The sequence below is a fragment of the Talpa occidentalis genome, unplaced genomic scaffold (genome assembly GCF_014898055.3).
Source record: "Talpa occidentalis isolate TD23 unplaced genomic scaffold, MPIMG_talOcc4v2.1 talOcc4.15, whole genome shotgun sequence".
In the NCBI taxonomy this organism is placed as follows: Eukaryota; Metazoa; Chordata; class Mammalia; order Eulipotyphla; family Talpidae; genus Talpa; species Talpa occidentalis.
Genome location: NW_023601543.1, coordinates 86,053,782 through 86,075,035, shown reverse-complemented (window position 1 = coordinate 86,075,035; position 21,254 = coordinate 86,053,782). Strand labels below are relative to the sequence as shown.

General features: G+C 58.6%; 1 protein-coding gene across 1 annotated transcript; it reads right to left on the bottom strand.

Moving 5' to 3' along the window:
* Positions 1-3,282: 3,282 nt before the first annotated feature.
* GPR143 (G protein-coupled receptor 143) lies at positions 3,283-18,241 on the bottom strand. The gene is made up of 9 exons (XM_037512731.2): positions 17,992-18,241; positions 13,026-13,123; positions 11,982-12,076; positions 11,031-11,123; positions 9,363-9,472; positions 7,994-8,102; positions 6,825-6,942; positions 5,178-5,421; positions 3,283-3,686 (listed from the first exon to the last, which is right to left on the bottom strand). The coding sequence occupies exons 1-9, from the start codon at positions 18,239-18,241 to the stop codon at positions 3,592-3,594; spliced, it is 1,212 nt and encodes a 403-aa protein (XP_037368628.1). The 3' UTR covers positions 3,283-3,591.
* Positions 18,242-21,254: the final 3,013 nt, after the last annotated feature.

The following is a 21,254-nucleotide window of genomic DNA, read 5'->3' as shown; positions in this document are numbered from 1 at the left end:
CATTAGGGAATTATGGGAGCAAGGTAGAATGCTGGGAGAAGTATAGACTTGTGGGAACAACAGGCATCATGGGAGATGTAATTGTGGGAACAGGAGGAATGCTGGGAGCACAATGGACTTGCGGGAACAAGGAGGACTGCTGGGAGAATATTGAATTGTGGGAACAGGAGGAATGCTGGGAGCATTATGGGAATAAGGAGGAATGCTGGGAGAAGTATGGAATTGTGGGAACAAGAGGCATCATGGGAGATGTATGGAAATCGTGGAACAGGAAGTCAACACTCAGGGAATGGGAATTATGGGAATAGTAAGTCAACATTGGATGAATGGGAATTGTGGGAACAAAGAGGAATTATAGGAGAAGTATGGAATTCTGGGAACAGAAGTCAACATTGCATGAATGGGAACTGTGGGAACAAGGAAGCATGCTGGGAAAAATATGTAATCGTGAAAAGGATGTGCGTTCATTCAAGTTCAACAGCTGTAGCAGGAATCTTTCTCATTTACTTCCATCCACGGACGACAATGACACTCCAGAGATTATCACCACGACCAGACCTGCCCTTCCTCACAGGGTTGGATTCCAAGGATCTAATCCTTAAAGCGTCAAGGCATCTCATTCCAAATCTGAGCCCTATAATCACGCCATTGCTATGCTACTCACATCCTCTGCCGTTAAGAGGCCATTAAACAAACATAATCCTTGAATTAAAGCAACATTTGCCAACACCTGCAACATAGTAATCCCCCTCACTGCTAACTTGCTAAGAGATTTTGCCAAATGTAAATCATCTACCTCTCACTGCTTATTTCTACCACACCCAATAAAACTAACCCCCTCCATAGCTAATCTATCAAATGCCTCTTGATTGAGAGCATTTTTGCCAAATGTACTATTTCCAACAACCTAACCCCACAACCACCTCACAGGCGAGTCTGCCTGTTATCCGAAATGAAGGGGCCCGTTTCTCTAACAGGTTTCATGGTGACACTAGAACTTACCCTAATAATACAAAACCTAGGGGCCTCCCTGGTCGCGCAAGGGTTAAGACACAGCCTGTGAAGCTGTCCACAATCTCTGCAGCATGAGTTCATCCCCGGTCCGCCAGGGAGCAACCCACAAGGCGCGCAGACCACTCCTGTCTCACACCCGGAGCAGATTAAAAAGGCCATGAAAGCCACAGACAACCCACTACTACTTCATACAATTCCACACCCAGCCCCAGCGCTCAGAATGAACCCCAAACCTGGACTGGGGAGAGGGGAGGTATTTCAAAAAAGAAAAAATTTAACCCCAAACCACCATAAATTGCAGTTTTTGTAGAAAAACCCAAGTAAGTATCAAAGCAACACTGAAAACGTAACTTGTGACAGCTTGAGGAACAGCAGAAAAAGGAGGGAAGCGGACCTACCTCCTGGCGGAAGCCTCAGGGTCGTCTGAGGGGTGAGGCCGGTCACCTCTCTCGGGGTCTGGACCCCCGGCAGGCCAGCCAGGCGACGGCACGCCGCATGCCTACTGGGGGGCAATGGGGAGGGGAGGACAGGTTATGCTCCAGGAAAGCCTGAGGCCAGTGCGTGCTCCAAACAGTGGGGGATCTGAGGGGGAACAGGTGACCCTCAAGCCAAAGGGAGCAACAGGGCCGTGACCCCCCCACACACATACACACAACCCTCGAGCCGAAGTGAGCCCCTCCGTGCGCGTTTACGGCGCGGCTGTCACAGGCCGCAAGGCAACAGCAAATGCACACCGCCAGGCAGGCAGGGTCTCACCTTGCACCCGGACTGCACGCCAGACACCCCTGCAGCCAGCCAAGCCCGGCTCCAGCGCATGGAGCCCAATTTCCTCACCTTCCACCAACGTCCTCCCGTAGTTGATCCACCCTCCATCACCACCTTCTCGCCCCCAGGCGGGTCCCCTGTCAACCCCCACAGGCCAGGGACGGGAGGCCCGAACAGCTGCAGAACAATCACAAGGCAACACCCAGCAGCCTCCAGGGCAACCACGTGAAGCCAAGCTCGCCCGGCCCCTCCCGCATCGCTCTCCTTTCCTCTCTGCTACACTCCGAAGGCCTGACTCCACGGCCGGCTCACTGGCGCGTCACAGTGTCTCGGGGATGCCTGCGGGCCTGGGTCACGCCGGTGTCCATCGGCTCACCTCTTCTTGCCACTGTCCTCAGTCAGAAGATGTGCCCACTGGGGAGACCGGCTCCCCCTCCAGAGTCCTCCTCAACCCAAGGGCCAGAGCTGGCCCGGTGCTTATCCGCAAGCCTCTGAAACAAAGCTGGCTGCCGTGAGTCTAAAACACGGCTGAGAAGAGGACCAGGCAGCTCTGAAGAAAGTGTAGCCAGGCTAGAGGGCGTCCAGGCAAGGCCAGCCAGGGCGGGACTAGGCAGGGAGCACCCCCAACGTGGACAGAGGCTGGTGCGCACAGACTGAAACCCCAGAGCCCACCAGAGCTTCCTCCCACAGCTGAGGCACCTGCTCCCCAAGGCCACTCCCAGGCTGCTGCCCAGCGCAGAGGCCGGGAGACATCCCTTCAGCTCTGGCAAAGACCGACCCGTCTCTCGCTGCCTGGGGGCCAGACAAGCAGAAGTTGGCATCTTTGCCTGGAGAGTGGGGTGGACAGGACGCTGCAGGGGTGCGGAGTGTGCATGTGGTGCTGGACATGGGGGAACGCACGCCCCACCCAGAAAAGCTGAAACGACACATCCCTTTGGCTCTTGGCATCAAGGTGGGGGCTGCTATCTCGGGGCATCCTCAAGGAAGCGAAGCAGCTTCCCCACAGTGCCCCTTGCGGTCCCACCCATGCCTGTGGAGCCACAGGAAGCCCAAAACACAAAAGCAGCAGGTCCTGGCCAGCTATCCCAAGTGGAAGCACACCCCACTCTTGCTGGGAAGGGGGTGGCACTCAGCAGGGCTCTCTGCACCATGCCGGGAAAGGCCCGGACCTTCCGACGGGCCTGCACGCCAGCCACAACCTGCACGCCCGCCCTGTCTGCAAACCGAATCTTCTTCTCGAAATACACTTGGCCTTGTTTGAGCTGGCAGAGCTGGACACATGGCCGATGACCAGTGCACCGGCCAGGACCCATCACCCCGTGTCCCCGCCCAGATCTGCCCTGGCCAGGGTGGGACGGGCCCCGGCCCTTGCCTTGGCCCCTCCTGCTGCCGTCTCCGAGCCGGCCACGGCCCTGCTCCTGCCTCGCGCCCTCCGCCGCGGCCGCGCCTCCCCCACGCACGTTCACGAGCTGCGCAGAGTCCGAGGCGGGCCGGGGGCTCGGTCACAACGACTTTATTGCATTTACTTCTGGGCGACGCGGTGGGACGCACTCCCCCCACGGCCAGCCCCGGGCAGGGGGGTAACGGAGAGGGCGCAGGTTTGCTCCCCACGGAGTTCTCCTGCCTGTGCCACGCCTGTCCCACGCCCAGGGCGCTCCTCTCACCAGCAAGCGCGGCCCGGGGAAACTCCAGCAGGGGAGGAGAGGAAGACCCGGGGGGATGCGAAAGGGCAGAGGTGCGGGGTGGGAAGGTTTCACAGGAAGACGAAGGTGGGGTGGAGGGAAGGGCAGGCTGGGGGCCCCGCCGCGCCCCTCACAGGTCTCCGTGCAGCTGCGGCCCAGAGTCGACCTGCGTCCCACCGCGGGGCGGGCTGGCCACGCGGATCTCCACGGTGCTGGCGTCAGAGCCTGCGGAGGGAAGGACAGAAGAGCTCGCTGGTGTGGTCCGGGCTCCCGGCGGTGTCTGCGAGGGGCAAAGGGACGTCAGCCCACGACGCCAGTGATCCTGGTGCGAAACGTCCTACAGACCCAGCCAGGGCCGCGGGTGGAAGCCACAGACTGTTTCCACGCCGTCCTCTCTTGCCTGGGGAGAAGGTGCGGGGCCGGGAGGAAGAGGCAGGAGAGGGGCTCCTGAGGCCAGCTGCTCACGCGTCCTGGGGGGACGGGGCCGGGGCTGGCACTGAGCCCTTCACGCTCCTGGACAGGAAACAGCACCCCCTGAAGGTTTCCGGGGGTTCCCAAGATGACAACCAGCCATGTTTTCCTTCGTCTGTCTGTGAGGACCATTTTGCTTGACTTTTACTCCCGAGGGAAATTCTACTTCCTTATAAAGATGGTGTTTTGGACAAAGTCATCCTAAGAAATTCCACACGGTCCCGTCTCAGTCAACTCTTGCCCCAGAGGCAAACCAGGACGCACCAGCCAACTCTCCCACCCCCGTGTGTGGTGGGGGGGCCGTGGAAACCTTCAGCGCCTCCCCATGCTCACCACATCAAGCGCCAACAGCCGGGTACAACAGCATCCGGCCCCACGCCGCGCCCCCCGCGCCCCTCGAGCCCTCCGCCCGTCCCCGCTGCGGCACCCACAGACTCCCAGCGGCCGTCGCAGCCTCGTCTGCGGGGTGATCTTCCCCAGCTCCCCCTGCCTGCTCAGCGGCCCCCAGCCCTTCCCCGCTTCTCCCAAGCCCCAGCACAGCCCCCGCGGTTTCTGTTCCCACGAGCAGGGCCAACGAGCTCAGCAGGCCCACTAAGGCTCTAGGACTCTCTTCAGCTGTCCCCCCGATTGACAAAGAACCTGCCCCTGCCTGCTGGCACCAGACTGCATCACCCGGTGTTAGAAATAAAGACAAGATGGGGTTTTACACACACTTCTCAAGTTTGGTGGCAGGGGTTAAACACAGCGCCGTCAAGCTGTCTGCAGCCTCTGCAGCACAAGTTGGGTCCCCGGCCAGGGAGCTACCCACAGGGCGCAGCAGACCTCTCCTGTCTCCCCGTTGTTCCCCTCAGCAGCGGATTTCAGTGGATCCGCCTGTTCTGCTCCACACTCTGTCTCTGGTGAGTGCTCTCGCCCCACCCCCGGCATCTCTGGCCTGCACCCCAGCTCTTGCATGCATAAATAAATCCTTAAAAAACAAAAATGCCATCCAAGCCAAGAGGGACCCGGTTAGCATCAAGACCAAGCAACTGTGCTTAATAACCCAGGGAAGGCACGTGACAATACGCAAGAGGGTGACGAGATGCAAAGCAGCTACTGCACGTATCCACTGCCCCACATGCAGCGTTCTAGAGATTCCTCGAACTGCCCCCTCCTGACCAGACCGCCCGGTTGTTGGGAAAGGATTTCCAGGGGAGGGCTGGGGCTGCTCTGTCTCACCACCTGTCTGGGCAGATGGCACATTACCTTCAGAGAGCAGGCTCAGGGCCTCGTCAGAAGCATGCCCCCGGCCGCAGACCTCCTTCCTGGAAGCGGGGCTCTGCCGGGGAGCACAGGAGCCCTCTGGGGACCCGTGAGCCTGCTCAGTGGCCGATGTCGTCAGGGATTGCCACTGGAGCTCCTTCCGGGAAGCCTGGGCGTTCAGGCCGCATCCTGTCCAGCCGTGGAAGGCCAGGGACAATAGGAACCCTTGGGCTGGATTCAGGATTCCCTGGGAGGAGAGAAAGACAGTGGGTCAGTGTGAGTGGTGGCTAGCGCGGGGGAGGGGGCACTGGAGGAGCAAGAAGGGAGGAAGGAGGCCGCAGAGGAGGGCTCAGGACGCGGGACAGGTGAGCCCAGCACCATCACCCTGGCCGTGCTTCCCAGCCTGCTAGTCAGGCTCTGGTTTCACACAGGTCCGTGCACTCCACTTGCATGTGCTGAAGGGCAGTGAAGCCATCAGGCTTCTGGCGCCACTGGCCTCTGCGGTGTCACCTGCGGCCTTGATCGTGCTAATGCAGAAGGCTCTCGGGAGCACGTATACACGTGAAGCCGAGCAGGGGGGCCCGGCCAGACTCCACGCAAAGCTGGGGTGGGGCAGTTACTGGGTGGGGCAGTTACTGGGTGGGGCAGTTACACTGGCCGTATCTGGACGCACCCACGGTGTTCCCACATCATTTTGTGCATTTCTTTGCAATATATTTTTCATACGTGTTATGTGGTTGGCATTAGTGTAATTTCACATTCTGCGTTTTTCACTTGCATAATTGTCATTTTTGGCATCTGCATGCCTTCCAGACAAAAGGCCAGGTTTACTTCCTAGTGGCCCTTTCTCGCTTTCATCTGGGCTGCCCACGTGCTCGACAGTTTCTCTACAGGGGATGCCTTCATTTCCGTGCCGTTTTGTTCGAGCCAAGTTCCTTCAAGCTCAATCCCTGCCTCTCTGAGTCCGCCTGAAAGGTCCCCCACGGGCCACAGCCCACCTCAGCGACCCTGAGCGGCACCATTTGCTGACAACCCACCGGAGCAGGACCAGCCAGTGCTTTAAGTCCAAATGTCAGGAACCAGTGACAGCTTTAAGTAGCAACACATAGACTTCAGTGAGGTATTTTCTCCTTCCGGTGTTTTCAAGAAAACACAACAAAATATCTCAGGCTCTGAGAAAATAATGGTGCTTTCCCGAGGGGAAGGGACAGGAGGAATGGGTAGAGGGTCACATGACGGTGTGACTAGGACTTGGAGGGCGATGAAGTGTGGCCTCTACATACACTGAGGCACGAAGGTGTGCACCCAACACTTACACGGTACCTGAGCAAATGGCAAGTTGAAAGAACAAGCGTGTGGGCCTCCCTGGTGGCGCAGGGATTAAAGAAAACTCTATCAAGCTATCGCCAACCCTTGCAGCATAAGTTTGATCCCCGGCCAGCCAGAAAGCTACCCACATGGTGCAGCAGACCTCTCCTATCTCCCCGCTGCTCCCCCCAGCAGTGGATTTCAGTCTGTCTGATCTGTTGCCCACTCTGTTGGTGAATCCTCTCACCTCCCCACCCCACACCTCTGCCCTGTACCCCAGTTCCTGTGTGCACAAATAAATAAATCTTTAAAAATTTGAAAAAAAAAAAAGCCTGGGCCTACCAGAATACACCACGTGGTCTTGGCTGCATTTCTCACATGCTTTAAAGAGCCTGCGTGGATGTCCGGTTGCATTTCAAGATAGAGTAAAAGGCTTTCGTTGATGATATTTGACAACCAGCTGTGAAAGAGAAGACGGCCCAGTGTGAAAGGACAAGCAGCAGAATTAGTTTTCAAATGTCGAGGTTCAGGGCATGTGTCCAAGACCTCAAAGTCCTGGAGGGGTGGCCAATCAGCAGCAAGGAGGAAGGCACACACCGAGGATTTCGGGTAAGGATGTCCTCCTGCCGGAGAGGAGCAGGGCCCTCCCACCGCCTAAGGGACTAGGGCCCCGCACAACAGCAGGTAACCCGGCGCGTGTTCTTTCTTTTGATGGAGACCCCAAAAATCTCATTGTGACACGTCATGTTGAATTTTGTTACGGCTGCTAGACCTGCGAGGTTGGGAATGGCGAGCCCAGTGTGTATTTAGAGGCAGGGCGTTGACAGCTCTCCCAGGAAACTGTCCCAACAAGCCTCCTCGCACCAGGCACGTGCACCGCCGAGGCATGCTCTGTCTTGCAAAGTATCGCTTCACGGCAGCCAAGGGTTTTCTGATCCAGTCTGTTTAGCACTGATGACGTATCTAGTCTCGATTACAGATCTAGCCTCGAAACATCCACCTGAAATAAGCAGGCAGGTACCAGAGCCAGGGCAAACTGCAGCGAGAAGTATAGCTGGGCCTGTTGTCCGTCTTTCTGGACTGAGCAAGGAGTCATCACACCACAGATGTGCCCTTGCCCTCCTGTCTCCTCAGGAGACAGATACGGGACCCTGGCATCTAGTGCAGGCCCGTGGTTGGGGTGGAAGGCGTGGGCAAGCACTGCAGGTCGGCACTGACCCTAGCAACGGCCCCGTTCTCAAGGCATGTGGCTGGGATGCTCAAAACTTAAGTGGGGACTTCTTGTTCTAGCTTTCTGTCGCTAGTTTGAGGAGACCTGAGAACCTTTCCAGAAGTCAAGATGGAATTCGTTTCCATCTTGATGCATTTCCTTAAAGGGCACCAAGCACAGTTCCAAAGATTTCCTTACCAAAGACTCTCCCCTTGGGAATGGTGGGATCGCACAGAGCAAGACAAAACACCAGTGTTTGTACGTCCCTCCCCACGCACCAAGAAAAACAGAAGAAAGTTACCAAATGACTAAAACCAGCATGATTTTGAAAAATCGGATCTTGACCCCGGCTCCCATCCGTCTCTCGTTGTCTGTGTAGACGCCTTGCCTTCCTTTCAGTAACGAGGTCACTGTGGACAGACGGAGGAGAACCACATGGGTGGCCAAAGTTTGTTTCTTGAGCGCCGGGAGGACATGGAGCCAGAAGAGAGCCCATAACAGCAGGCAAAGCCGGGCACTACCAAGTGTCCCCCATCTTCCCGGTTGGTGCTCGTGGAGTCCGGGGCACAGAGGCCTGAAGAATTCATTCTGAAGTCAGTTTAGATTTACCTACAATCTGCAAATGTAGTAGAGAGTTCTGGCAGCCCTGTGCCAGCCTCGCCCAGCGCCGACACTTTCCACACCGTGGGCACACAAGTCGTAACTATGGGATCTACACAGCTACACTGCCTGACTGAACTCGGGTTTCTGGGGCCTCCCTGGTGGCGCAAGGGGTTAAGCGTCAGCGCTGTGAAGGTATCCGCAGCCTCTGCAGCATGAGTTTGATCCCTGGCCGGCCAGGGAGCAACCCACATGGCACAGCAGACCTCTCCTGTCTCACCCGCTGCTCCCCTCAGCAGTGGATTTCAGTCGGTCGGCCTGTTCTGCTCCCCACTCTGTCTCTGGTGAATCCTCTCACCCCCTGCATCTCCACCCTTACCCCAGCTCTTGTATGCATAAATAATGAATAAATCTTTAAAAAATAAATCAATAAACTCGGGTTTGTGGCCTTCATGGGCTCAGGAACTGCATTTTTAAAGGTTTGTATTTGCTATGCAAAGGTAATTTACACTTGCTATATTAAAATGTTCAAAATTATTCCTTATCAATAAGCTGGAAAATCTAAAAAAAACCCAGAGAAAAATTAATGACCAAGGTTCTACTTGTCAGTACATTTCTTCCCTGTCTTTTTCCTTTGGATCATTTTATTTTGATGTCATTGAAAGGCTAAATTTTTTGCAGTAAGAAAAACAGCTTCTTTTAAGACATTATTCTAAGTGTGTGAACCATTCCCAGTGGCTGCGAACTAACTATTGACGAGTCCCACAGCGAGGGCTGAGGTGTAGAGACCCCCAGGAGGGGCACGTGCTGACTCTCATCCTGCACTAACACTCCAGAGGCAGGCGGCTGGAAAGCAGCTCCAGGCCCACACCCCTGGGGGTGCAAGGGGCGGGACACCGGTCCCAGCTCAGCCCAGAGGCCTCTCCCCACCACCACCCTTACCCACATTCACCCCACTTCCTGTGCGCTACTCCCCATCTCCTGCCCGACTGAGGAAAGACCCGGTCATCACAAGAGCCCGTGGCAAGGGCCATGCTGGTGGCCCCGCACCGGACGCCCCTGTCACCCACCTGCAGTCACTGTCTTGTGGAACAGGATGGGGTTGACCGCCAGGACCAGCAGCAGCGGCAGGTAGGTGGTGACGTAGTGCGGGATGGCATGCTCCAGACCCCGCTCACACCTGGGGGAAGCTGAGTCACTCTCAAAAGCGCCACCTGACCTCAATGAGGCCTGCGTAGCCGAACGCCAGGACAGCAGACAGAGCAAAGTGGGACGCACAGTGCCTGACGCTGGCCGAGGGGAGCCTGTGACTCACTTCTCCCGCTGGGAATGGCGGGACCAGGAGACTCCTGGGCTCCTTAGAGAGGCACCAAGGCCCCTGCTGGGAAGACATGGAGGAAGGGGCTGCTGGATGCCCCCCACAGGGCACTCAGGGACCAGTGAGGTCTGGGCAAAGGCGGGCTGGCACCAGGCCAGATCCTGCCCCGCCCAAGGAGCAACTCAAGTCCCCCAGTTCGCACGTCAAAGGACATCTGTTCTCGGGGTGATGAAGGACACTCACTGCAGGGGGTCTTTCCAGGGAGAAGCACCAGAGCTTTTACTGACGGGGTCCTCGGGCACCCCGGGGCATGGTGCAGGGCACACAGGTGTCACTGAGGTGTCACACACAGGTGCGGCATCAGGAAGAGACGCGTAATGTGGAAGAAAATGGTACCAGGGAGAGGGGACAGGCAGGCAGAGCGGACAGAGGAAGGCTTGAAAGGACGGGCCGCGTGGAAACCCTGGGGCCGGGCAGCTCTCGTGAACCCCGCGGCGCCGGCTCCCTTGGGTCAGACACCATGTCCCCAGGGCCCCCAGGTGAAGGAGGATGGTACAAACCCCCTCACAGCTGAGTTCAAACCGCCCCCCACCACCACTTATCCCTCTTAAAGTTCCTCGGGATCGACGCACGCTGTGCGCACCAGGGCGACTGGAAACGTCCAGCTGATTGGCAGCCGAGTGGAGGGAAGGGGTGGGGGGCCACCCCCCAGCAGAGTTTCTGTCAGGGAAGAGCTAGTATTGATGCTTCATGGGCTGCACAGCCTCTGAGGAAACTACTCAGCGGCACAGGCCGGGCGCCAACAAGACTCTACTTATACCAGCAGCAGGCAGCAGGGTCTGCCCCCAGGGCTGCGCTGACCCTGGTCCACAGGCCGCCTCTATTTTTCAGATTCTATCGGCCGTTACAGCCTGTGTCCTTGCAGGTACACGGAGGCTTCTCCCATGGGGGCAATGATGAGATTGATCCTCGAAAGACAACGTGGCTCTAGCTCAGAGGCCACTGTCCGTCAGCCCGTGTCCAGGAAGGCCAAGAGCACAGCCTGGAAGCGGCAGCCACAGAGCAGAGATTTAGAATTAGCTCTGCTGAGTGAGCCTGATCCTCCCACATCATCTCAAACTCACTCTCGAATGCCAAACTCCCCTGCTCAGCCAGAAGAGTCGATTAGAGCAAAGGAACGGGTCTGGGAAGCTGCATCCATCCAGAGGGCACAGCGTGTGCACTCAGAGGACACAGCTAGAGCGCTGCATCTACACGCACAAAAGGGTCACACCTAGAGCTCCACACACAAACTTGTGTGCACAGGCACACGTCACACAGCGTGTAAAGACGGGTAGGAGAGCCAGCCTGGGGTCACGGGCAGGTCGAGGACAGCCACTGGGGCAGGTCACCTGGGCGCGGCTCACCTGGCGCAGCTTACCTGGACACGGAGGGCGAGTAGAGCATGAGGACGCCCTCCACACAGAGCAGGCCGGCCAGGCCCCAGGCCATGATGTGGTAGAGCAGAAGGGTGCTAGGACAGAGGCAGAGGCGCTGCCTGAGAACACGGCAGGAGGCCGGGGTGGAAACTCCCCAACAACCCGGCGTCGTGAACCAGGACCGCAAACCGCAGCCAGCAGCTAGAGACCCGTTTTGGGTTTTCCCTTAATTGTGAAATTCATACAACACAAAACTCACCTTTGAAGAGAAGCACCCAGAAGTAAAGGGGACAACTCAGAAATAAACAAGGTGAACAAGTCCATGTGCCGAGGATAGTCACGGGCTGTGCATGCTCCACCTGGCTCCATCCACACAGTCCCCTCACCCCAAAGGAAGCCACACCTATGCTAAGCACCCACGCCCCATCCCGCCTCCCGGGGGAGCCCTCCTCTGACCGCTGTCTCTGTGGATGGGCCTCTTCTGGACACTTCTCCCCAGGGCGCCATGTCGCCCCTTTGCCTGGGCTTCCCTGCCGCAGCATCACCTGGCGAGGGCTGGCGGTCACCCAGCAGGGCCTGCTACCCCGAGCGGAGCCCCATCCCTGCTCTCCTGGACTTAATGAGGGGTCTCTGAGCTCAAGACAGAGGTGATTGTTGCTGCACCACCTGAGCAGAACCAGTTCCTTCTTCGCTGCCCACCTGTGTCCACTCCCCTGTGTCCCCTGAAGAGCTACAAGCCTGGACAGGACTGGTATTTAAAAAAAAAAAAAAAAAGATTTAGAGTCTGCCTTTATTTAGCCTTTTATAAAAAGGAGCTGCCCTTCACAGTTCCTGGGGGAGATGCAGCCAACGGGTTCTGATCAACTGTCATTCTGGGAAATGCTCTGGGGGTTCAGTGGCAGCCCCAGCCTCCCCTCACACGACCACAGCACGCTGGTTCCCTCAGCCAGCACCTCAGTCCTGCAGACCTCCGGACCACCAGATAGGCGTCGACAGCGTAGCAGAACAGCCACCAGAAGCAGGCGCTGTACAACAGCTGGATCCACATCTGCAACAGGGATAGCCTAGCGTCAGAGCTCTTGCAAACGAGACCCAGACTGGCCCAGCCGTGAAATGAGCTGGCGGCCGCGGGCTTCCTCTGACGTCCAGGGTCGGCACATGAAAGGCTGGAGGACACAGGGAAAGCCGGCAGCCCAGGTGGAGGGGCGCCGGCCGCAGGGGGCCTGTCCCAGCTGCTCAGCTGGATGGCAGCCACTGCCCTGCCTGGCGGCCTTGGAGCTCTGTGCACTGCCTCAGCCCAGAGGACTCCTGGGCTCTCTGTCCCAGAGGCTCTTTTGCTACAAATGAGTGAGTGTGGGCAGGAAGACTCGCAAGTCAGTCCCAGCAGAAGGGGACCATCTGATGGGGGCACAAGGTGGCTGGATCCCTGGCTTGGGCTGAGTGAGAACGGCTCCCTGGCCCATGGAGCAGGGCTGAGAGGCATGGGGAGGGCTGGGCAGAGAGGCTGGCAATTCTGCGGGGGGCGTCATACAGCACCAGGGGCTGGGCTGGGCAGGGAGGCTGGCAATTGTGCCCAGCATCAGGCACATGGAGCTCCTGCACTGGATGGCAACTCAGCATGCTGAGCATTACAGATGTATGCAGTCACAGCTTTTTCTGCAAATGTGCACATATCACGTTCACTAGATACAGAAATACAGGTGCCAAGCATGCATCTGACCACATACATGACTGTGCACCCCCCAACACATCAACAACCTCCCTGGCCCTTTCTCCTTTTCCCTGCCATGCAATGTAAGGACTTGGGAGGGGGAGGGACAGCCCACAGCAGAGGGGCTGCTCTGAACAGGACAGTGCCCCGGGAGGGGCTCTGCACCAACCCAGGGCTGGCCCCGCTCAGCTTCCAGAGCCAGAGGTGTAGGCAGGGGATGTGCCCTGCGGATCTGCATTTCCACACACCCCAGGGAGCGCGCCCAGGGCAAGGAGGGCCTACTCACCGCAGTGCCCACGCAGAAGGCCACAGGCCCAATGGCGGTGCCATTCACCTCAACGAAATCTGGGAATCCCAACCACACAGCAGAGCGGACGGTGATGCCTGAGGGAACACCAGAGGCTGTCAGTTGTCTGGTCCTGACCCGGATCTGAAGCTGACTTGCTGCTTTATGAAGATGGCGGCGGGCCAGGAGGACGGAAGAATAGGCAGACGCTGGGGGAAAGGTCAGGAAGGGAAAAGCACACACATTGGTGCGGGGAGGGAGGGCGAGGCCGAGGCTGAGACTGAGCTACTCAGAAAGTAGCCATTCCTGGCCAACAAACCGCACTCGAACCTCCTCAGCCACGACTGAGTCCCTACCTCGCTGGTTGTTTGGCATTAAGAAGCAGGGATGTAAATATCTCTTGGCCATATTTTTCATGTCCATGGCAACTCACCCCGACACGAAAATGCATTCCTGGAAAAGCACAACTGTGAGGTGTAAGGAGTTCTATCATTCTTTAAAAAAAAATGCATTTTGCACAAATTAGCTCACTGTAACTTGCTATTTATTTAATAACAAATAACTTATTTGAGAGTTTTTCGTGTTATTATACCCAAATATCTAACTGTCCTCAAAACAGCATATACCTAAAGTAAACATTATGGTTCTTTATGTAATACTTGGAAAAGGGCACAGAGTCACATGCTGCCTGCCTGTGCACGGATGTACGAATGCCCGGCAGGTACAACCCTGTAACGTGCTACCTACACGCACCTACATCCATGTAACACACTACCCCGTGGACACATGCAGTCCACTACCCGACAGCACTGTGAAGGTGCTGGGACGTGCTGGGACACCCCCCTCCCCAGGTCTAAAAGCCACTTCCCAGACTGAAGTCTGAACCATGATACCACCCAGCAGCTTCTGCAAGACTCTGCAGCCTGAAGGTAAAGCGGGTCTTTTCACCCCCACTGATGACAGGGTGGGTGGGGGGGGACCAGATCAAAATTGAACAATGGGGGAGGCAGCATTTGCTTCTCTGCAGGGCATTCTTCTAGAGAGGAAGCGATTAAATCCTGCACAGCCTTCCTTTAACATTAACTTAGCTTGGGGCTGGGACAATGGACAAGCAGAAGCCCCTGGGGTCAAAAATAACTACGTTCTGTCTGTGACTCACTGCTCCCACCTACTGAAACTAAACTCAGAATGGTGTTTACTGACCAGTCCCTGCATCCCAGTATCTGCCGGACGCTTCCGGGTTCCAACCCTCACACTGATTACCTAACAGAGTCTTATTGTTGAGACGTGACGTCATGCGGCCTGCAGCCAGGTACATGCTCTGTGGAACACAACTAAGGGGACTATGAAACATCAAAAAGCTTAAGGTAAACCCCACTATCCAGTCACAGCTAACAAAGCCACTGCTATCAAAACCACCGCTTCGGGCCTCCCTGCTGGCGCAAGGGGGCAAGCACAGCACGATGAAGCAATCCCCGGGCGGCCAGGGAGCTACCCACATGGCGCAGCAGACCTCTGCTGGCTCGCCCGCTGCTCCCCTCAGCAGTGGATTTCAGTCTGTCTGCCTGTTCTGCTCCCCGCTGTCTCTGGTGAATCCTCTCACTGCACCCCACCCCAGACCTCTGGCCTGTACCCCAGCTCTTGTATGCATAAATATTTTAAAAAAACACACACTGCTTCTCTTCTGCGTGCTCCTTAGTGTTTTCAGCATTCAGCATCTTCTGAGCTCCGTAAACGCCCAGCGAGTTAGGTGCCCACATCCTCATCTTTCAGCCAGATGGTCAGCTGCCCAAGTCTTCCCCTCACTTTTGCTTCTGCTCATTTTGTTAATGTGCAGACGGAGGGGTCCTCCAGAGCCCCTAAATTTGCACGCTCTAAATGGGTTCTGCCATTCGATGCATATAGACAAAGCATATTCTTAGTATCTAAGACTTTTTAAAAAGAAGAACTTTAACAGGATTTGTGTGCACAGAGAAAAGAAAGAATAATAACAGTTTCCCCATCCTCTCGTGGGTTAATGTCCAGCCAAACAGGGTTGGCCCAAAAGCTGCCACACATCTAAGGCACCATAGGAACCCCCGGGAAGGGGCAGAGGGGGCCAGGCAAGGCTGGAAGGAAAGGAGCAAAATCAAAGCACAAGTCAAGGTAACGGCTGCCATTGCCAGCCTCCCTCGGGGTCTCTCGCCTATAAACTCCTTGCAAGTGTCTCTACAATGTCTCTCGTCCAAGTCCCCTGAGCCCCCGAGGGCAAGCAAGCATGCCTTCCCCCTTCTTTCCTCCAAGGCCCCCCTCCCACGTCTTCCCTAGCTTCCCCTCGGCGCGCAGCTCCAACATGGACAGACCCTCCAGGGAGCTGTGTGGACAAAGTGCCGGGGGTCTGAGGTTGGCGAGGGCTGGGGTTGCAGGTGAAGCCAGGACTTGGGTCCGTGCCAGTCTCCCTACACTCGTATGTGAGACAACTTCCAAACTGAGACGTGAACCCAAAAGGCCGGCATGATCTAGCTCAGGAGTCTGCAAAAGGCGACCGCGGGCTTGGCAAAGTTTCTGTGAAGGGCCGATGGTAATGACTGGAGGCTTCGTGGGCCAGTTTCTCTCTCCGGTTTCCCTCCACCCGGGCAAAAGTGGCCCCACCCGGCAGCCAGGGCGGGAGCCTGGTCCCCTCAAACCACACTAAGGGATGCTAATACTCACATGCCAGGGGATATTACTTTGATTTTGAAAAAAGGCTTTTTTTGTTCATAATCACCTGCCTATTTTATTCATTAAATTTCACATTTCTTATTTGATAACATTTCCCAAACAGAATAAAACGCACTCTAAAAAGTAAAACCACTCAGTCCTGGCGGGGGGAGGGGGGGGCAGCGGGCAGGGTCTGCAGCCCTGGGGAAGCCGCTTGCAGCCCAGCCCCGCTGGGGAGGGGGCCACACACAGAACACTGGCCCGGCCCGGCCTGCCCCTGCTGGCACAGTTAGTGGACGCGGAGACTCCCGGTGCCGCTGCAGGGCCCTGCCTAAATCCCCTCGCGGGAACTCGCTGTGCCACGGCCAACTCTCTCATTCAGCGCAAGCGCCTCAGGACTTCATCTTCACCGACTGTCTCAGTTTTGTTTTTTTTTTAGGGTCCCGTCTCACAAGCGCCTCCTCCAGCTCCTCTCCTGTCTGTGCTAAGCCGTGCAGGGTACCGCGCATCGGCAGGCTTTCCTGCCCCCCGCCGTGCATGGCTGCTGGATCCCGCGGTCCCCAAGGCACGCCCGATGGCGGCACCTGGAGGGGTGCGGGCATGCGTAAGTGGGTGCACCTGGGCTCCGGCTGGGCTGATAAGGGCGGTGCCAGGGAGACGCCAGCAGAAGCAGAACCACGAGCAGCAGAGGGAACGCGGGAGAGCCCAGAAAGAGTCCCGGCTCCTGCCTGCCGTGTGCCTGGTAAATCCCAATAAAAGCCTGCAGAAGCCCCGAGGGCTCCAGGACTCCCCCTTGACCCCGCCGGCCCGGATCACACAGAGCCTGCCCTGTGCCCATGCCCGCCGCCGCAGTCAGGAGACGCCCCGCCTTACCCAAGCTGCGGGCCCGGCGCCCTCGCCCGCGCGCCCACCGGGTCGCAGCCAGGCGCCGCCCCCCGGCAGCAGCAGGTCTGACCGCCGCCGGTGGGCCCTCCGCGGGCCTCGGGCCAATCACACCCGCCCGGGCGAGCGCTTCGCCCAGGGCAGGGCGGGGCCAACCGCGCGCGCGCATCCTCACCCGCGTGCAGAGCAGGTCACAAGCCGCAGGTGTGCGCCCTCGCCGGCGTGCAGAGCAAGTCACAAGCCGCAGGTGTGCGCCCTCGCCGGCGTGCAGAGCAAGTCACAAGCCGCACGTGTGCAGAGCAAGTCACAAGCCGCACGTGTGCAGAGCAAGTCACGCCGCAGGTCACGCCAGCACCCACCGGGTCCCAACGCGGGCCGCGCGCCCTCACCCGGGCATCTCCCGGGTCCCAACCCGGGCCAAGCACCGTCACCCCGGTACCCACTGTGTCCCAACCCGGGCCAACCGCCCTCACCCCACCACCCATCGAGTCCCAACCCGGGGCCGCGCGCCCTCACCCCGGCACCCCCGGGTCCCAGCCCGGGCCGCGCGCTCTCACCCAGGCATCCCCCGGGTCCCTAGCGGGGCCGCGCGCCCTCACCCCGGCACCCCCGGGTCCCAGCCCGGGCCGCGCGCTCTCACCCAGGCATCCCCCGGGTCCCTAGCGGGGCCGCGCGCCCTCACCCCGGCACTCCTGGGTCCCAAGCCGGGCTGCGCGCCCTCACCCCGGCACTCTTGGGTCCCTAGCGGGGTCGCGCGCCCTCACCCCGGCACCCCCGGGTCGAAGCCCGGCTGCGCGCCCTCACCCCGGCACTCCCCGGGTCCCTAGCGGAGCCGCGCGCCCTCACCCCGGCACCCCCCGGGTCCCAGCCCGGGCCCGCGCCCTCACCCCGGTACTCCCCCCCCCGGGTCCCTAGCGGGGCCGCGCGCTCTCACCCAGGCACCCCCCAGGTCCCAGCCCGGGCCCGCGCCCTCACCCCGGCACCCCCCGGGTCCCAGCCCGGGCCCGCGCCCTCACCCCGGTACTCCCCCCTCCGGGTCCCTAGCGGGGCCGCGCGCTCTCACCCCGGCACCCCACGGGTCCCAAGCCGGGGCCGCGCGCCCTCACCCCGGCACTCCCCGGGTCCCAAGCCGGGCTGCGCGCCCTCACCCCGGCACCCCCGGGTCCCAGCCCGGGCCCGCGCCCTCACCCCGGCACCCCCGGGTCCCAGCCCGGGCCCGCGCCCTCACCCCGGTCCCCCCTCCCCCCGGGTCCCTAGCGGGGCCGCGCGCTCTCACCCCGGCACCCCACGGGTCCCAAGCCGGGCTGCGCGCCCTCACCCCGGCACCCCCCGGGTCCCAGGCCGGGCCGCGCGCTCTCACCCCGGCACCCCCCCCCGCGGGTCCCGGCCCGGGCCCGCGCCTCACCCAGGCAGCCGAGCAGGTCGCAGGCGGAGGCGGCGCGCAGGATGCGGGCCGAGGCGGCCGGGGACGCGGGGGGCGCGCGGGGGCCCGCGGGCCGGCGCCCGGGCAGCAGCGGCAGGAGGCCGAGCGCCAGGCGGAGCGCGCCGCTGCCCAGGCACAGCGCGTGGACCGCCCGCGGCTGGAAGCTCAGCACGAGCTGCGTGGCGGCGTCGCGCGCGGGGCAGCAGGAGGCGCCCAGGCGCGGGGAGGCCATGGCCGCGCTGGCGGCCGCCGCTCGCGGGTGCCGGGACCCCGCCGGCCGCGCCAGGGGCCGCGCGGGCCGCGAGGGCGTCATGTGCCCGGCCCGCCCCGGCCGGCGGGCGCCGCGAGGCCTCACGAGGGGCGGCCGGCGGGGGACGCGGGCGGGGAGGGAGCGGGGGAGGGGCCGGCGGCGGGGCCGCGGGGAGGGGAGGCGCGGCCGGGCCCCCCAGGTCCGCTTTCCGGCGGACCCCGGCCTCGGGGCGGCGCGGCTCCTCCCCGCTCCCCCGGCGCGCGCGGGCCGCGCGCTCCACACGCGCCCGGGGCTCGGCGGGAGGCTCCGGGCACCCGAACGCGGCCCCACACGGCCCCAGGGCGAAGAGAGCCTGTTTCTGGGCCCTCTCCGCCATGGAGGAATCCCACGGAGGCCGGATTTGCTTTAAAATCAACACATCAAGGCTAAAGAAAGGGGGAACTAGGGCCCCCAACTGGACCCACACACACTTTTGCGCCTTCACTTCGGCCTGTCCCATTTTTATTCGACAACACTACAGTTGTGGTTTAGACGTTCCCCACTCTCTCTGGCGAATCCCCTCACCCCCCACTTCTGACCCGTACCCCAGTTCTTGTATGCACAAATAAATGTTTAAAAAACGTAAATAGACATTCTATTTTTTAAAAACATTTATTTATGCCCCAGAGACAGCGTGGGAACAGAGTAGCAGGCAGACTGAAACCCGCTGCTGAGGGGAGCAGCGGGCGAGGCGAGAGAGGTCTGCTGCGCCATGAGGGTAGCTCCCTGACCCTACCGGGGATGGAGCTGGCGCTGTACAGGCTTCAGATCAGCTTCATGGTGCTGTGCTTAACCCCTTGCGCCACCAGGGAGGCCCCTAAACAGATATTCTAAATCAGCTTCTGGGTAATGGTTTAGAGAAGGATGATCTTCGGGTTTATTAGATCTGAGCAACTTTAGTTTCTATTTTTTCATCATACATTGAAAATCGTCCTTAATTCTATATGCACAAAAGCTTTTCGGTTTTTTAAAAAAGATTTTTATTGATTTACACATACAAGAGCTGGGGTGTAAGCCAGAGGTGGGGGGGAGCTGAGAGGATTCCCCAGAGACAGAGTTGGGGGCAGAGCAGGCGGATCTGCTGAAATCCACTGCTGTCCAGGAGACAGGAGAGGTCTGCTGCGCCATGTGGGTCAGCGCCCTGGCCAGGATTGAACTCATGCCACAGTGGCTGGGGATAGCTTGACGGTGCTGAGACTTTAACCCCTGTGCCACCAAGGAGGCCCTGCACACAAAAGCTTTTAAATTGCATGAGTACTATTGATAATAAAGGAAGTTCAAGAGTGAAAATACAAACCCCCCTCTCCTTTTTGGCTTTACTAACAAAAGCTTTATTTTTTTTTTTTTTATTATTATGTTTGTTTTGTTTATACATGCACTGGGTACAGTCAGAAGCGCGGGAGGGTGAGAGAATTCACCAGAGCCAGAGTGGGGAGCAGAGCAGGCAGAAGGACCGAAGTACACTGCTGAGGGGAGCAGCGGGCGGCAGGAGAGGTCTGCGCGCCATGTGGGACCCTCCTCTGGTGGCCGGGGAGCATCCAACCGCGCTCAGACCACCCTTGACCTCAATTGAGGTCCCCTCACTAGGTTTTTTTTTTGATCCACCAGAAGTCGAGAGACCCCAGAGTCATCCTCAGTTCTCTTACTGGGCACTCAATGCAAGCACATGCACTCCCACCCAGCGCCCTTCTGCCCTGCCACCAGCTTTGCATTTTTAAGTAAGTCAGGCAAAGCCTGAGCTCAGCATCTGCACCTTCTTTACGCAAGGTCAGGGCTTCCTGCCTGGGCCCACGGAGGCCACCCTGCCAGATGGGAAGCTGGGCCTCAAACAAAGGGCCGCCGGCGCCACCACCTGAACAGCATCCGACCTGGCACATCAACAAGCAGAGGTGGCTGCTTTGCTAAACGCCTGCACAGGGCCACCAGGGTCAAAAGCCTGACCCTGTCAGCTGCTGGGCGCTGCTGGCCCAAGGTGGCTGAATCCTTTACAAAGCACGATCCTGGGCCTCCTTCCCTTCCCTTTTGGATACAGGTGGCTTCTGGCGGTCAGTGCGTGGACAGAGCTTCCACAGGCAGAAACACAAAGGCAGCGCCTCTGTGGCTGCGGGACATGGAGAGCGCTGGGTGTCCAGTCTACACACGTCATCCCAGGGGCAGCTGTTTCGTACCTGAGATGCATGTACCCCTCTCTGCTTCCCGAGGGCGAATCTGTGGGTCTTGGACCACTCACGTGTCCGGCGTTGAGAGGCAGGTTCCCAGGGGTCACTGGTCAGAATTACCTGGGGAGGGAAACTGGTAAAAAGGAAGACCCCCAGGTTGCATCCACTCAAATGGGCCCCAGACCAAGCTAGCAGAAGGAACGGTCTCCCCAAGATGTCCAGAACACCTCTTCAAGAGTTGTCCCTTTAGCATATGGATTATATGTGAATATATAAATTAATGTGCATGGTTGTGTTCCCATAGTGTATTTACAAAGTTCGCAAGGGGCCAGGCATTTTGACAGCAGAGGCCTGCCCCCAGAGGCTGTGCCTGCCCCAAAGACTGGGCAGCTAAGCCTGAAAGGCAGGGAGATTAACACCTATGGGGCGGGCAAACAGGCCAGAGAGCAGAGGCAGGAAATTGATGGCAGCTAAATGGCTCACACTTCCTCCCTCCCTGTGAAAGTTTCCAAGGAGTGTTTTCATACAACCCTGAACAACGTTGTGTTTTTTGGAAATCTGTGGCTAGTTCCTAAATATACCACCTTTCATTTGCTACTCCTTCTTTCTGGCCTCTCTTCCCTTTTGCCCTCGCTCCTACCATCCCGGGATCTGATGCCTCCCCCAGTAAGCCCTCAGCACACAGTTTGCCTAGGTGCTCAGTTTTCTTTTTCTTTCTTTTTTTTTTTAATGACATATAATGTTTTGTTTTTTTTTTAAAGATTTATTTATTTATTTATACAAGCACTGGGTACAGT